This window comes from Garra rufa, chromosome 9 (assembly GCF_049309525.1).
Source record: "Garra rufa chromosome 9, GarRuf1.0, whole genome shotgun sequence".
NCBI lineage: Eukaryota > Metazoa > Chordata > Actinopteri > Cypriniformes > Cyprinidae > Garra > Garra rufa.
In genome coordinates this window covers 11,718,808-11,734,413 of record NC_133369.1, presented here as the reverse complement: position 1 = coordinate 11,734,413, position 15,606 = coordinate 11,718,808, and the positions used below count along the sequence as shown (strand labels likewise).

General features: G+C 36.7%; 1 protein-coding gene across 7 annotated transcripts in view; it reads right to left on the bottom strand.

Annotated features, from left to right (window-relative positions):
* Positions 1-15,405, bottom strand: part of cspg5a (chondroitin sulfate proteoglycan 5a) — a 47,170-nt gene extending 31,765 nt beyond the window's left edge. For all 7 annotated transcript variants that reach the window (XM_073847263.1, XM_073847265.1, XM_073847266.1 and 4 more), the window contains exons 1-2: positions 14,915-15,405; positions 5,854-6,814 (exon numbers count right to left, since the gene is read on the bottom strand). In XM_073847263.1, the coding sequence (XP_073703364.1) occupies positions 5,854-6,814; positions 14,915-15,011 (1,058 nt within the window). In that variant the 5' untranslated portion in view covers positions 15,012-15,405. The remainder of the gene's footprint in view (positions 1-5,853; positions 6,815-14,914) is intronic.
* Positions 15,406-15,606: the final 201 nt, after the last annotated feature.

Genomic DNA, 15,606 nt, shown 5'->3' with positions numbered 1-15,606 from the left:
TCCTGTGATTTCAAAGCTGAATTGTTGCTGCTCAAAAATCTTGTATTATTATTTTATGTTGAAAACAGCTGAGTAGAATTTTTTCAGATTTCTTTGCTGAATAGAAAATTCAGAAGAACAGCATTTATCTGAAATAGAAATCTTTTATAATATTATAAATGTCTTCATCATCACTTTTGATCAATTTTTATTTCAGATAAATGCTAATCTTTGGATCTTTCTATTCATCAGAGAATCCTAAAAAAATGTACTCAACTGTTTTAAATATTGATAATAATATTATTATTCTTGAACAGCAAATTAGCATATTAAAATTATTTCTGAAGGATCATGTGACACTGAAGATTGGAGTAATGATTAGTTATGTAAAGTAATGAAAGTTATTTAAAATAGTAAAAATATTTAAAATTTTTACTGTTTTTGCTGTACTTAAAAATCTTACTGTTCCAAAATGTTTGACTGGTAGTGTAGCTACTTACAGTAATAATGTAAAGTAAATTGTTAGCTAAAGTTATAGTTTCTAACATACTGCACTAACAACATTTTCAAAAAAGTAGCTGGACTGTAGTTTAACTTTACATTTTGAGTAGTTTGTAGTTAGCAAACATTCCCCGAAGAGTTTTTTTTTTTAAAGATTAAAGACTACATGCCCTCTGTGCCACAGGTCTAGTATGGGAGCTTTAAATGAGACTGCAACAAACTTTTGCGACACAAACAGTCATGAGAAAAACTGAGGCAAACAGTAAACAGATTTAACTCGACTATTACATTATCTCAAACAAAAACACACTTTTTGTCTAGCCTGACTTGCCTTAATCGGTTTCCATGCTGGCACACTGAGCAGAAGTCTGACTCACACTTGTTCTTTTCTCTCTAAACTCCACATATCTCTCTGAACTCTCTCTGAATTTGTTTTCCATGTCCTCCTGTGGATGACTAACATCCCACAGGAAGGAAAATCGCATCTGAAATATCTTTAACATCTCAGTTGTTTCTTCTAGACAGCAAAAAAAAAAAAAAAGGAAAATGAGCTGAAATATATGAATGAGACAGTTGAGGAGACGTAGGCGGCAGTTTTTTGACTCCGGCTTCCTACTGTCTCACCTTCGTCTTACACTTTCGAAACCTCACTGAATCATTGCAGCTCATCCGTGCACTTGCCCAAAGACGGGATTTAAAACCAGAAATTTAATGTATTGTATCTTTAAACAATCTTTGAACTATTTTTATATATACAGTTAAAGTCAAAAGTTTACATACACCTTGCAGAATCTGCAAAATGGTAATTATTTTACCAAAATAAGAGGGATCATACAAAATGCATGTTATTTTTTTATTTAGTGACCTGAATAAGATATATATATATATATATATATATATATATATATATATATATATATATATATATATTGTGATAGATGTGCATGAGTCCCTTGTTTGGTCCAAACAGTTTCAGCATTTTTGTGTATTTGAACCCTTTCCAACAATGACTGTATGGTTTTGCAACTATATACAACTATTACAGAAGGTTCAAATGCTCACTGATGCTCCAGAAGGAAAAACGATGCATTAAGAGCCGGGGGTGAAAACTTTTGAACAGAATGTTGTGTAGCCTACATTTTTTACTTATATTTTGACTAAATATCATATTTTTTCATTTAGTGCTGCCTTTCAGAAACTATAAAATATACTTATATGTTTTTCCAGAAGACAAAATAAGTTAAATTTACCCTGATCATTAAATTCCAAAGGTTTTCGCCCCCTGGCTTTTAATGCATTGTGTTTCAGGTAACAACGCAGTATTAAGAATCAAGTGTATGAAAACTTTTGAACAAGAGTAATTTTTAAACATTGTTTACGTGAAATATCTTATTCAGGTCAGTAATAATTAAAAAAATAACATGCATTTTGGTATGATTCCTTATATTTTGGTCAAAAAATTAACATTTTGCAGATTCTGCAAGATGTATGTAAACTTTCGACTTCAACTGTAAATGAGCAACCTTTAAGCATAAAGGTCCTCTGGGATGTTAACAAAAAGTTTTACTGAATCTAATCACAGTTAAAAACATGTTTTCTAACTGAAATGAAAGCCCAGCTGTCATGCGTCCGCACATACTTACAGAAACCTCTCAACAGATCAGTAAAAGAGAGGTGTGTGCGCAGGGGAGGGTGAAAGACGGAGCGCTGAAAAGATGTCTGAGCCATTAGCATTCATCTTCTAATAAGATTGCAGTGGTGAATAAATCAGTGCTTCATATAAACAAAGCCAACATGGGACACAGCTGCCCAGAGCTCCACTGACCCACTTTGACTAGGCCTGTTTTGGGGAGTCGGTAAGGGTAACCGCTCCCAAAGGGGGGGTTACTTGTAGGGCAAGCGTCTGTTTACAATGCAAGTACATGAGCATAGGGAGGAACTCAGAGTGAGGCTCAGAAAAATCATATTTGAAGGCATTTAGCTGATGCTCTAATTCAGAGTGAATAGAGATGATATAAATTACTCTGGTAATTATGATGACTAGGTGAGAGGAGTATCTGGGAGTACGTTTTCAGCAGGATCATTTACTTTGAGCACGGACTGCTCATATTATGTTACCAACGGTATGATTTTAACGGGGAAAAGGGAGAAAAAAAGATTTTTATTTTAGCAGAACTGGCAGGCAGAAACAGTTGTTTCTCCTGGACAGAAATGAGATTGAACAGAGAGCAAATGGAGATCTACGTTTGCTGATCTTTCAAAACTGTACTCTTTCATCAATCAAAAATCAGAGGTTTCAATATGTACACTCTTAAAAATAAAGGTTCTTTATTGGCGTCTATGGTGCCATGATGAACCTTCCACAAAACATTCTTTATAGTAAAACCTTTTGGAATCTTTATTTTTAAGAATGTACTTAAATGTTTATCAAATTCTCACAAAATCAAATGATGTATTCCATCCAGATTAATTTTATATATATTAACTTGGTTTACCAAAATAGGAGGGATCATAGAAAATACATTATTTTTTATTTAGCAATGATCCACAGCTGTGTGTTTTTTTAGTGATAGTTGTTTATGAGTTTCTTGTTTGTCCTGAACAGTTAAAAAGCCTGCTGTTCTTCAGAAAAATCCTTCAGGTATCACAAATTCTTTGTTTTTTCAGCATTTTTGTGTATTTGAACCCTTTCCAACAATGACTGTATGATTCTGAGGTTCATCTTTTCACACTGAGGACAACTGAGGGACTATTACAGAAGGTTCAAACGCTCACTGATGCTGCAAAAGGAAACACAATGCATCAGGAGCCAGGGGATCAAAACTATCTGAATTTGAAGATAAGGGTAAATTTAACTTATTGTGTGTTCTGGGAAACATGTAAGAATCTTCTGTAGCTGCTGAAGGGCAGTACTTAATAAAAATATGATATTTAGGCAGAATAAGAAAAATGTACACATCCTCATTCTGTTCAAAAGTTTTCACCCTGGCTCTTAATGGATTGTTTTTCCTTCTGAAGCATCAGTGAGCATTTGAACCTTCTGTAATAGTTACATATGAGTCCCTCAGTTATTCTCAGTGATCTCAAAATCATACATTCATTGTTGGAAAGGGTTCAAATACACAAAATTGCTGAAAAACCAAAGAATTTGTGACCTGAATGATTCTTTTTTTTAACTGAACAAATTTTTGAACAGGGCAATTTTTATCAATTCAACTATTATTTCCTCAAGTGGACAATATGTAAATGGCTTTTATGTGAAATATCTTATTTAGGTTAGAACTAAAAATAAAATAGTATTTTGTATAATCCCTCTTATTTTGGTCAAATAATTAACATCTTGCAGATTCTGCAAGGTGTATGTAAACTTTTGACATTTGTAGCTCTATACTCATTGCATTCTGCATGCAACCATCTTAAATTTAAAAAGTGAAACATCTGAGACAAAATCCTTACGTGAAGCATAACTCTCATGAGCTGTGAAAGAGCAACCTCTGAGCAATAAAATGTTCCTCTAGGAATGAAATACATCAGAATCAATGTAAGTACATCGGAGATTTACTCTAACTGCTAACCATGACCTCTGAGCTGACAAAAAGGTTGGGGTTGCAGTCAGGGTCATTGCACAAATCCAAAAAGAGGGAGGGGCGAGAGATTTATCACCATGAATAAGTTGTTAATGGTCACTGGCCGGCAAGGGGACGGTCTCAGATCTTAATCACGGCGTGAATTACAACCTCCGGATGTCAGGAGGACATTGTGGGGAGAGAATTACACTCAATTTCACATGTCTGCAGTACTGAGAGCAACTGAAACCATGGGATTTTAATTTACCCCAGGAATACCTGACCAAATCCCCAAAACATATGATCAATATGTGACTTTTATGAGAAAAATCTAGTAGTTGCTTTTCAGGAAGCAGTGAGCTTAGCTCTCAAGCATCCTCCCCCCGTTTTGACCTAATCTACCCTTCAACAAGCTGAATTTCATATCTCTTCATACTTATTTTCAGCTTAAACATAATCCTCATGATGACCTCTTTATAGCACCATGCTTTCATGGTAAATACATTTGCAGTGATAGTAAAGTTACTTGATGTTATTGTCATTTTTCTAAATTGGACATCTTAATAATATTTTTCCGACAAACAAACCAGGTCTCATAACATAATGTTGTGTGACTGGACTAGTATGCATGTGGGTCACATGTTTTAGGCAAAAACAATCGTGCTCAAAATAATCTGGCAGTGAGAGGGAAGTTTCCTAATAAACTTTCCTCATAAAGAATCTGGGAAAACATGTGGTACTTTCTGCTCCGCAGCGCTCGGCCTGTCCTTGTGCAAGTCCTTAGTTCCTTTCGTGACCAGATGTGCCATGAGGGAGGGCTGATCTTTTCGGGAGGTTCCCCTGTTTCATTCTGATTTAGAACTACATTTCTACATTCCCGAAAGAAAATACCAGTGGTGTTTGCTTATGCAAAAGCTGGCATTATAATACTAGGGTGTCAGAATTCAGATTGGCTCCCCTTTAAGAGTCTAAATTTGAATTGAATTCGCCATTTTTTTTAATGCCATTTTTAAGGTTCCTAATATTGTTTTAGCAGTATCCTACAATAGGTTTACATGCATGCAAGATCAAACAATGCTTTCATTTTCTCAAAATAAATTGAATAACACCTAATTTTCTTGCGATTCTCAAACAATAATTCGAAGCAGTTCAAAGATTCAGTCTCTCCAAACCCTTCCTTTTAGTGAGCCTACTCTGCTCTGATTGGTCAGATGCTCCACTCTGTTGTGATTGGTCCACTGCAATTGTCATAGTTCCGTATTTTGAACACTCAATAGTAGGGCTGTCACAATTCCTTGATTCAAGTACTTGATTTAAAAAAATCCTCGATTGCATTTTGCCTGTGTCAAAATACTGGAAGTGATGCAATCTATTTGTAAGGTAAATCGTTTATAAACCTGCGCGAACTCATTCATACATCATCTGATATCTGGGGGTACAAAAAACAAAATATTGAGAAAATCGCCTTTAAAGTTGGCCAAATGAAGTTCTTAGCAATGCATATTACTAATCAAAAATTAAGTTGTGATATATTTACTGTAGGAAATTTACAAAATATCTTTATGGAGCATGATCCTTACTTAATATCCTAATCATTTTTGGCATTAAAGAAAAATTAATCATTTTGACCCATACAATGTATTGTTGGCTATTGCTACAAATATACCCATGCTACTTATGACTGGTTTTGTAGTCCAGGGTCACATATTATGACATTTTGATGGTTTTCTACAGTCAAAAAGTTCATACAGCACATTTACTAGTGATTCTTGCTCTGGTTCTTAACCTGATTCTTCTAAACGCTTACCTGCAGAACATTTGAGCTCCTTCCATAACGTAGCACTGGCCTCCGTTGAAGCAGTAGTTGGGCTGCAGGTCACATGGGGACTTGCAGGAGCCATTGGTGCGGACGAAGCCCTGCCGACACTCTGAGCCGTTAACTGAGTCGACCACACCAGGGGGAGCACGGGGGCCTGAGCCCACAGTGGCTCCTTTGGGGATTGTGAAAACAGGGTTGGAGGGCAGTCGAGGAGGGAAGCGTCTGGAAGGAGGGGTAGTGGAGATGTCATCATCGTACGATTCAGTAGTGCTGCTATAGGAGTAATCTTCGGTGGTGGGCGACACAGTTTCGTCGAAGGACGTCATGTAGTCGTAGTTGTCAGGCATGGCCCAGGAGGTGGGGTCACGGCCCTGAAGCTCGTGCATGGTATGAGACGGCGGGCCAAGGTCCTTGCGGCGGGAGCCGTGGTCAAAGAAATCTACGGTGACGTCGGGCGTGGAAGGGGGATGAGTTGGAGATGGGGTTGTGGGAGTTGTCTCATGGTCAAGGTCAAACACAGTGGTCTCCATGTCTCCTTTAGCATCCTGCCAGGGTGGTAGTGTAGGCACTTGCCTTGTTTCCTCTTCCGTGTCCTGTTCCTCCATGAAGGGGGTGGAATGCTCCTTCACGACGGAGGTACTGACAGGCTCATGGAGAAGCAAGTGTTCGGTCTCAGCAGACTCGGAGCTGATCTCTGGGCTTGCCAAAGTGGTCGCGGCTCCCTCACTGGAGGTTGGAGTTTCAGGAGTTGGCGAGAAGACATCTTCCAGCATGCCACTGCCAACTTCTTCATCTCTAAATTTTCGTCCGGTGCGAGTCGGGTCTACGGAGCTGGACAAGCTGGTGAACTGTGACAGGTCTTCTATCTTCTCCTCCTCATCCCTGGTAGACAGGGAGGTCACATTAACGGCACTATCAGCCTCAGTTTCATTTCCCACCACAGAGTTACCTGTTGAAAGGAGCAGATTAACAACAAATCAGTGAAAAACACTTTATTCATTTAAAAAGCCATTAGTTTTTAACTCTTTGCTTATTTCCTTCTCAGTGGTAGGTTTTCCAATATCTTTAAAAACGTCTTTAGCAAGCCTTGAGATTAGGTGCAATTATTTAACTAATGCACATGGTTCTCAAAAACAGGATTAGGGATTAGGGGTCACGACTAGATTCATACAGGCTCCCAGCGGAGTAACAATTAGCTAAAAAGACTCACCACCAGACCAACAGAAAAGCCTATATGATCTTGTGTCTTCTTATCAGGTCTAATTCAACAACATTGTAATTTCATTAAAGTAAACACAGTCTTCATACATTTTACAGCCAGAATGTGAACCAAATATTAAATGAAAACAAAAGTAAGGAGTTACTTGATTTTATCAATGGAGTTGACTGTGAAAAATGCCACTATATGGCGGGTTGTTGAAAAATAACAGGGCTTGCATGGTGACAATGAAATAAAAGCCTTTCAGAGATGAGAATATATGACATTTTGATCACTGTACAAAATATTGAAACTTAGTATTCAAAATAAAACCTATGAAAACAAGTCTAAACATATTGTATCATATTTAAAAGATCAATATATATTTGACTGGAAGCCAGTCAAAAACACTTCACTAAAAATTCACTAAGAAGTCATTTTTGCAGTAATGATAGTTTACAAAGACTTTTTTTTTGTTTGGAATAATATAAACTCAGGGCCGATACCAATACCGATTATTACAGAACAAGTAAACAGATAACTGATATTTTGAACCAATATATGTCTGGTGTAAAAATGTCAAGAATAACAAGGGCTTTGACAAAAACTGTCTTTAAATTATTTTAAATTAGTTTTTACAAATTAGTTTTTGAAAATGACCGATACTGATAACCATAAAAGGGATGTAAAGATATTATCAATATCGTGATATTATCATGGTCACATAACGATATGAAATAGTAGGTCTTCCGGGCAAAAAGTGTAGTTTTCCGTCAAAATAAAAGTTTTACTGCTGTTTCCGTCAAAATAAAAGCTTATAAGTGCTGGATAAATTGCTGACAACTAGCAGTTTAAATGGGTATTGCAGTCCAAATTCAAAATATCTCTTTTAAGTGTATAAATTAGAAAATAAGTATTGTAATTTACCTACTGTAGTTTACCTAATATTTATTTTCATTTATTTTGCAGTGCAATTGTTTTACAATATATGGCTATTACTGTCATTGTTGTTGTTATTATTATTATTATTATTATTATATTAGAATTTGGCTTCATTAAACACCAGTGTGAATGTAGTTTAGACTGAGACAGTATATCACAAAAAAGACGGTTGGGTCCCCTTTAAAGTTTACGTAAAAGTCAATTCACTGACTTGTTTCTGACTCAAGTTTTCTTAGTTAACAACAAGGGTTGGAGCTCTTAATTTTTAACTCTTAAAGTACATTACATAGAATAATTTACCTTTAAAATCTAACTTTTTTCCAATTCTTCGTTGTTGTTTTTTTTTTTTTTTTTTTTTTAAATATCTCAATAAAAACGTTAAGTGGATTTCATATCGCATTTTTATCATATCGTGAGATTTTGATATTGTTACATCCCTAATAAAAATGCTTAATATCGGCACCGATAATTGGCAGAGCCGATAATTGGACGACCCCTAATATAAACAAAGGAATAATTCAGAAAAGGTCTAAAAATGCTACTAATAACATAGATAGTCCCAATGGTGTAATAGTCAGCTAAAAAGATCATCTCTGACCAAACTAAGTAAAGAAGCAGATTTTTTCCTCAATGACTAACAGCCTCATAGACCTCAATACAGCTTCAAGTACAATTAATTATCATGATGTTCTTTTTCATGAATTCCGAACATGACATTTAGCCACTGGGAAATATTTCAATGAACAAAGATTTTATAGTTGTGGACTAAGAGCTCAAAAATATGTTGCGGCGTCCACTACACAGGAAATTGTGTGTATTACCGGAACGGCAATAGCGCATTTTATGAACAATATGGGCTCAGCTAACAGTGTGTTTTAACCCTGCAGTAAAAGTCTAAGCAAACTTACATCACAGTCTCTCTTTTTTTTTGAAGACCTTTGTTTCCAAAGATAGTTGATTTGCATGGATTCTCCTGTGCCATTATCTCACTGCTCTGATGATGAAAAGTTTATTTACTTCTGTATTGCCAAGACATTTTTTATTTTAGGAACATCTGTGCCTTTTCACTTCAAAACCAGCGACTGATAAGAAATAAATTAAGTATAGTCCGAGACATAACACGTGACAGTAGAGACTAAGATCTTTGGCACAGAGATGCTCCCCAGAAAAAAGGTTCCCAAAAATGGCCAGATGTGCTTGGTCTGGATTTTATTAGCGAGCGTGATTCACTAATGTAGTATGTATGTGACAAATCTGACGGAGATGAATCTGATACAGCTCCTTTGTGGTAACACTGGCCTTTGCATTCGTGCAAGATTAACATGCCTGTCAAACACAGATGTCAAATCAATATTGAGGCATAAACATATAACACAATCCAACAAATGAGGGAAACATATTCAAACTTTGTGTGTTTCAGTTTGGACTCTGAACAGAAACAAAAAGCAAATGAAATTTGATATTTAGAAACCTCAAGTTGTAATTGTTTGAATAAAATACAGTTAAAACAGTTAAATATTTTTGCAATTTAAAATAGCTGTTTTCTATTTTATTATATTTAAATGCACAAAGAAAAAAACAAATCCTATGTTCATTTTAATACAAAACAGGATGACTAATACAAGAAGACATGATCAATCTGACTAGATAGAAACCAGGTGTGTAATTAAAACACATGATCTCTACTGTATGTTGAAAAAAAGTGTTTTGCACCATTAACACAGCCATCACAAAGTAATAAAGCTTTCATTCGAGTAACATAATCATGTTTGCAGTTTAGTGTATCTGCTAAATTATATAATGGTGTTTTAGTGTGACTCACGAATAAAGCAGCCAGTGATTAAATTCACGATAAAAACCCAAACTGTGGTGTGGAAGGTCTGAATTTGATAAGCGAGAACAGTTAATGCACAGTGTCCTTCAATCATTTCCAAATATATGTCATTGATACTTGACGGTAACCTTAAGAGCAGGATTTTCACGTACGCTTTTCCTCTTACAGAATACGCAGAGCCGGTCAAAGAGTCAAGACTATTTGTTTTGTAAAAATAAGAACATTTGACACCAGCTGGAATGCTGGTTTTGCAGATTTTGTGGGTTAAATAGCCAGATCTGGGTCAGATCTTTACAGCCACGGCATTATCAAAGATCTCCCGCCGTAGTATGTAATGCGCTTCCCAGACGGGACGCAGTACAGAAGCGAGGAACCGGGGGCCCCAGGCAAAGCGGACACAAAAAGGTCCTTGTGTTTCCCCTTTTCACTCAGATGGTCGAATCTTGTTACATAATACTCAGTTACCCCTTTTCTCTCAGGCACCCCAATGCAGCCCAGAGGGGAGGAGGTAATTTGGGGGCTGCCGCTTGTTGTTTGGTGGCCAGGCTGGGAGGAACGACGGCCACGGGATCTTAGTTGCATGACTTTGGGGAGAGGCCAAGCTCTTTGTTTGTGGAGCTCTGCAGACAGTGAAGGGAGGACAGCGAAGAGCACTGGCAGATCGTCTGTACCTCAGATGGTTTTTCTGATGGCAGGCTGCCCGAGCAAGAACTGTGGGAGGTACAACTCAGAAAAACCATGCAACCAACAGCTTCATTTAACTTTTTTCTGTCATCATCATAATCATGTCTTATAGTAGGTGCGATTTAATTTTATTTCCAATTTACATCCAATTTTGCTTACACAATTTGGTTACAAAAATCTAGTGCAGGGCTATTAAGAATTTCATGCGTCAAGAATTGATTGGATCATGAAAAGTAGTGGTTGAGCATAAATATGAAATATTATTTATTTCGGAATAAAATAAAGTGTTATTAACATTTGGAAAGCTTATTAAAAAGAAATATAATAGTTAAAAATATACTACTGTTCGAAAGTTTGGGGGTGGCAAGGTTTTTTTTAATGTTCTTGAAAAAAGTTTATGCTCACCAACACTTGTGCACTTATTTGATCAGAAATACGTAAAAAAATAATATTGTGAAATATTATTACAATTTAAAGTGTAATTTATTCCTGTGATGGCAAATTACTTTAGTCTTCAGTGTCACATGATCCTTTAAAAATCATTCTAATATGCTGATTTTGTGCTCAAGAAACATTTTGTATTATCAATGTTGAAAACAATTAATATTTTGAAAACAAAAATATACACTACAAGTCAAAAGTTTTTGAACAGTAAGATTTTTAATGTTTTTTTTTAAAAAACTACTCACAAAGCCTGATTTATTTGATCCAAAATACAGAAAAAAATCAAAATATTTTTACTATTTAAAGTAACTCTTTTCTATTTGAATATATTTTAAAAATTGAATTTATTCCTGTGATCAAAGCTAAAATTTCAGCATCATTGCTTTAATCTTCAGTGTCATGCAATCCTTCAGAAATCATTCTAATATGTTGATTTGCTGTTAAAAAAAACAGCAAATCAGCAGAGACTTCTTTAAAAAACATTAAAAATCTTTAATGTCTTTTGACTGGTAGTGTATTTTTTTTTTTTTTTTTAGAATACTTTGATGAATTTAAATTTCAAAAGAACAACATTTATTTATAATTTCAAATTTTTTTGTAAATTTATAAATATTATTACTGTCTTATTTGATCAGTTTAATGTATCCTTGTTGAATTAAAGTATTGGTTTATATATATATATATATATAAACTTTTTTACATAAATAACATTCAATTGAAACATCCTGAACAAATATTTATAAAATATAAAAATGACCAGAATAAGCTAATGAATTTGTAAATAGGACGTCAGTTCTCGCCTGTGACAACAGAGACAGGCATCTTAATAAGGAATACTGTCCTTAACCTCTACATCCAGCAGTACATCTAGGAGCTGATGGCAAAAGTGACTGATTATCTGATAATCAATCACCGAATGAAGCGCCCTAATCACTGCATCGCTCCAGAACTTTGCAATGACAGAAAGGAACATAGGCAAAATATAAATAAAGACAGATAGGGAATAAATGAATGCAATGGAGTGCAAAATGTAGAGTGAAAAAAATCCATCTCATCAGTGTTGTCAACACAAAAACGCTTCTATTCAATATGCTTTTATGAAACTCCATCGTTTTTCTGTGTAAAATCACAGGACTCAATCCCTCCATGTAACATTTTACCTTGACTAATTATGCAGGTATTAACAGTCAGATCTTTTGACCTTGAGACATAATCAGACAGCTGCCACTGGACATCTTTCCACCTCCCGTCACATAAATCTTTTCATTTCTGTACTCAACAGGTGGTTGGATGGAGGAGGGATGTGTTGCCATGGGAACCAGCTTGCCCTCACTGTGCAGTAAATGCAACGATGGAGCTCGAAGGCGCTGTGCGAAAAACCATCATCGAATATATATATATATATATATATATATATATATGCACATCACACAAATTCACCTAGAAAAAAACACCTAGAAAATATAAGTATGTGCCTTTGCCAAAAAAAAAAAAACCTGACACATCTGTTTAATGTTCTATCATCTGCACAACCACTGTTTTAAAAAAAATTATATCCTCTCATGTCATTTTTTTACTTGGATTAAATTAATTAAATAAGCTAATGATGTCTTTTCATTACATGTATGAATTCACACAGTGGATACATTAGGGGTGGGGTGATCAGTTTCTGATGAAACACAAAATGGCAGCAGCCCACATCTTTATAACTCACTCCCTTTCCTCTGGTTGCTTTATATTCATTAATTAAAAGCCAATGAAGACCCAGTAAACCCATGCCTTCAAAATATTGCTGAAATAAATGAATCTGATCAGAAGTAATGTAATTTTTCCACCCTTGAAAATAGACTCCAGTGATTTTCTTTGGCAGCAAATGATTGTGAATGAATGCAAATCTGATTAGACTTACCTAAAACCATCTAAATCTTAATTTGTTGTTTTCGACTACAGTGCAGCTGAAAAGAAACACCCATACAAATTCATAATGCACAAATGCATCCACACAACAACCATATTTCATGATATAAACACACAATTTGCCACAAGACGACCTGCAACCTGTGGAAATTACATCATACGCCTAGAACAAAGAACAGTGAGGTTTAATTGGCAGTACTCAGGACTGCATTGAAATTTTAACTAAACCTGCACATCATGCTCATTTGGGAATAATAGCCTAGATTCATAAGAGTGGATTTCATTTGTAGGGACTGATAAATATGATGGCAGCAGCAAACATCATTACCTCAGAGAGAGAGTTTCAGTGTTAAAGGATAAAGCATCTCAATATCCTCTTCTACATCTCAAGGGAACTGAGATTACTGTTACTGTGCATTAATGCACAGTAACAGGTGGCACATACATATAGATATTAATCATGCATGGGTCAGTGTATCAAAATGTATCAAAATTAATCATAAAATTGTATTAAAATCAAAAGAGCTTTCCATTGGTTGACATCAGAGCAGTCATTATGTATAATAAAACATGAGACACACTCAAAGCCTATATGGTTCGATCGAATAGAAGATGTGGCGGGCAACACCTTTTTTTCTCTACCAGCGGCTGGATCTCTGCACAGAGAAGGCAAGTGTGTCCATTGGACTCTTGAGACAATTAAAAGGCGATTCAGCAAATACAGAACAGAGCATTGAAAGCAAATACATTATCAAATCAGTTACTTGGACAAATCAAATTTTCCTGCACGTTATACCGTGCCAGTAATGACCTAATGGATTGGAAAAGGCTGTCTATGGTGACCGGTGGCACATCTACTCAAATTACCATTTAGTCAACGAAGGAATACAAAAATTGCTTTAGAAATTCTGAAAACCCATTAGAATTAGTCAACCGACCTAAAATCAAAAGCAGGTGCATGCATGGAGCCAACAAAGGGCATGGCCACTGGTGACATCATTTTTACCTGATTGAGACCAAGACTACAGTGGTCGCCATCACAGCAGCTTCAACAAAGGTGTACAGCTGATGTAGGACAGCTTTGGGAATTATCGTGTAAAATATGCACACTGTCATCAATTTTCACGTTGGCATATCTCCATTCAAAAAAACAAGACATCATATTTCCCTGTCCTGTTGCTAGGCGAAACTGAGCATCCAACTATATGGACCTAGACAATAGACATTCTCTCTAAGCACCAATGTAGATTTACACAAAGAATTTAATGCTCATTTACATAAAAGCAACACGCGTCAATGAGATCAGCTGTAATGCTCAGTGATCTATCGGAATTTTAAACACACCACTGGTCAAGGAAACCATCGCTCCCTTTGGGCTGGTCCTCCATCCTTCATTGGCTTAGAAGGAGGAGAACGACAATCTCTAGCCATTGCAACAATAAAGAGATTCTTGTTCCGTGCGTAAAATTGAATTGCACGCATAAACAGTGATTTGCTGTGCGAGAATGTCCGAGCATAAATTATTTCGCGGTTTAATCCTGCCTTTGTGCGCCTCCATCATTGCCATAGTGACAACAGCTGCTCTGTAGAGTAACTCTACACCTCTACTACTACTACTACTACTACTACTGGATAAAACAACAAGAGGGGAATGAGAAATCAGAAATCAGAATCAGCGCATTATTTAAGGTCATTAATATCAAAAAAGGCTGCAAATTGCTTGCAGATGTTTTCTGTGGTTTCCCTTCCTTTTAATGTGGGTTAATTAATGATGCGCATTTTGGACGAAGCCCCAAATCTCCCAGTTCGACATTTAACCTACATTTCCACGGCGCTGGTCCAGGCACATCAGCAGCGGCGGCAGCAGCAGCCGCAGCCGCCGGCGCGCAGTCATGATTTACGCGCAGCAAAACCCAGCAGCGGTTGCACTACTGACCGACATTCTCATTTTGTGATGGTGTTCTGTCATGCCACCTCGTGTTTGATGGGTATTGAGCTGATTTAATATGCATGTGAAAAAAAAATCTTACCATGTGCAAACAGCGGTGTCAAGAAGACAAGCAGAAGGACAGAGAGCATCGGCACGCTCCAGCATCTCAAACACGACCTCATCTCTTTTCGGCTCATGCTCGCGTGTAACTAAAGCAATCTAGCAGAAGAAAAAAATCTAAAAACCCTTTGGAAACAAAAAGTGTTCACGTCGAGAAGTAAATCCTGGATGTGCTTTGTCCAATCTGTTATATCGTATCTCCTCTGCGCGTCTCCATGTCCACTTCTTCTTTTGTGAGGTGTCTTCACTCGGTCGTTCTCGTATTTGTTTACTTCTATTTTTTTTTTCAGTGCGATGGAATTTGTTCCTTTATGGTCCCATTGCCACGGACGGGAGGACGGATGGACGGAGGGACGCTGCGCGGACACAGCCAAAGCAATCGGGTTCTGGAACCAAACCGACGCGCGTCCACTTGGAGAGATGCGATTCTACGCGTTCTCACAATATGAGAGGGAAAATGATTTCGGCTCCCACTGTCTCCCCACCCCCTCTTCTCCCCAACCCCTCCCCAAGTTCTTACTCCTTTCAATAATGTTCAACTACTGACAGACACAAAAACAGCCCTCCATTGTACAAGCTCGGTTTTGCGTTGCTCATCCGATGGGTTTTTATCTTGGATAGTTGGAAGCGATGTGGATTTTGCTGCTTGTCTTTCACATTCAAGGCGTATTC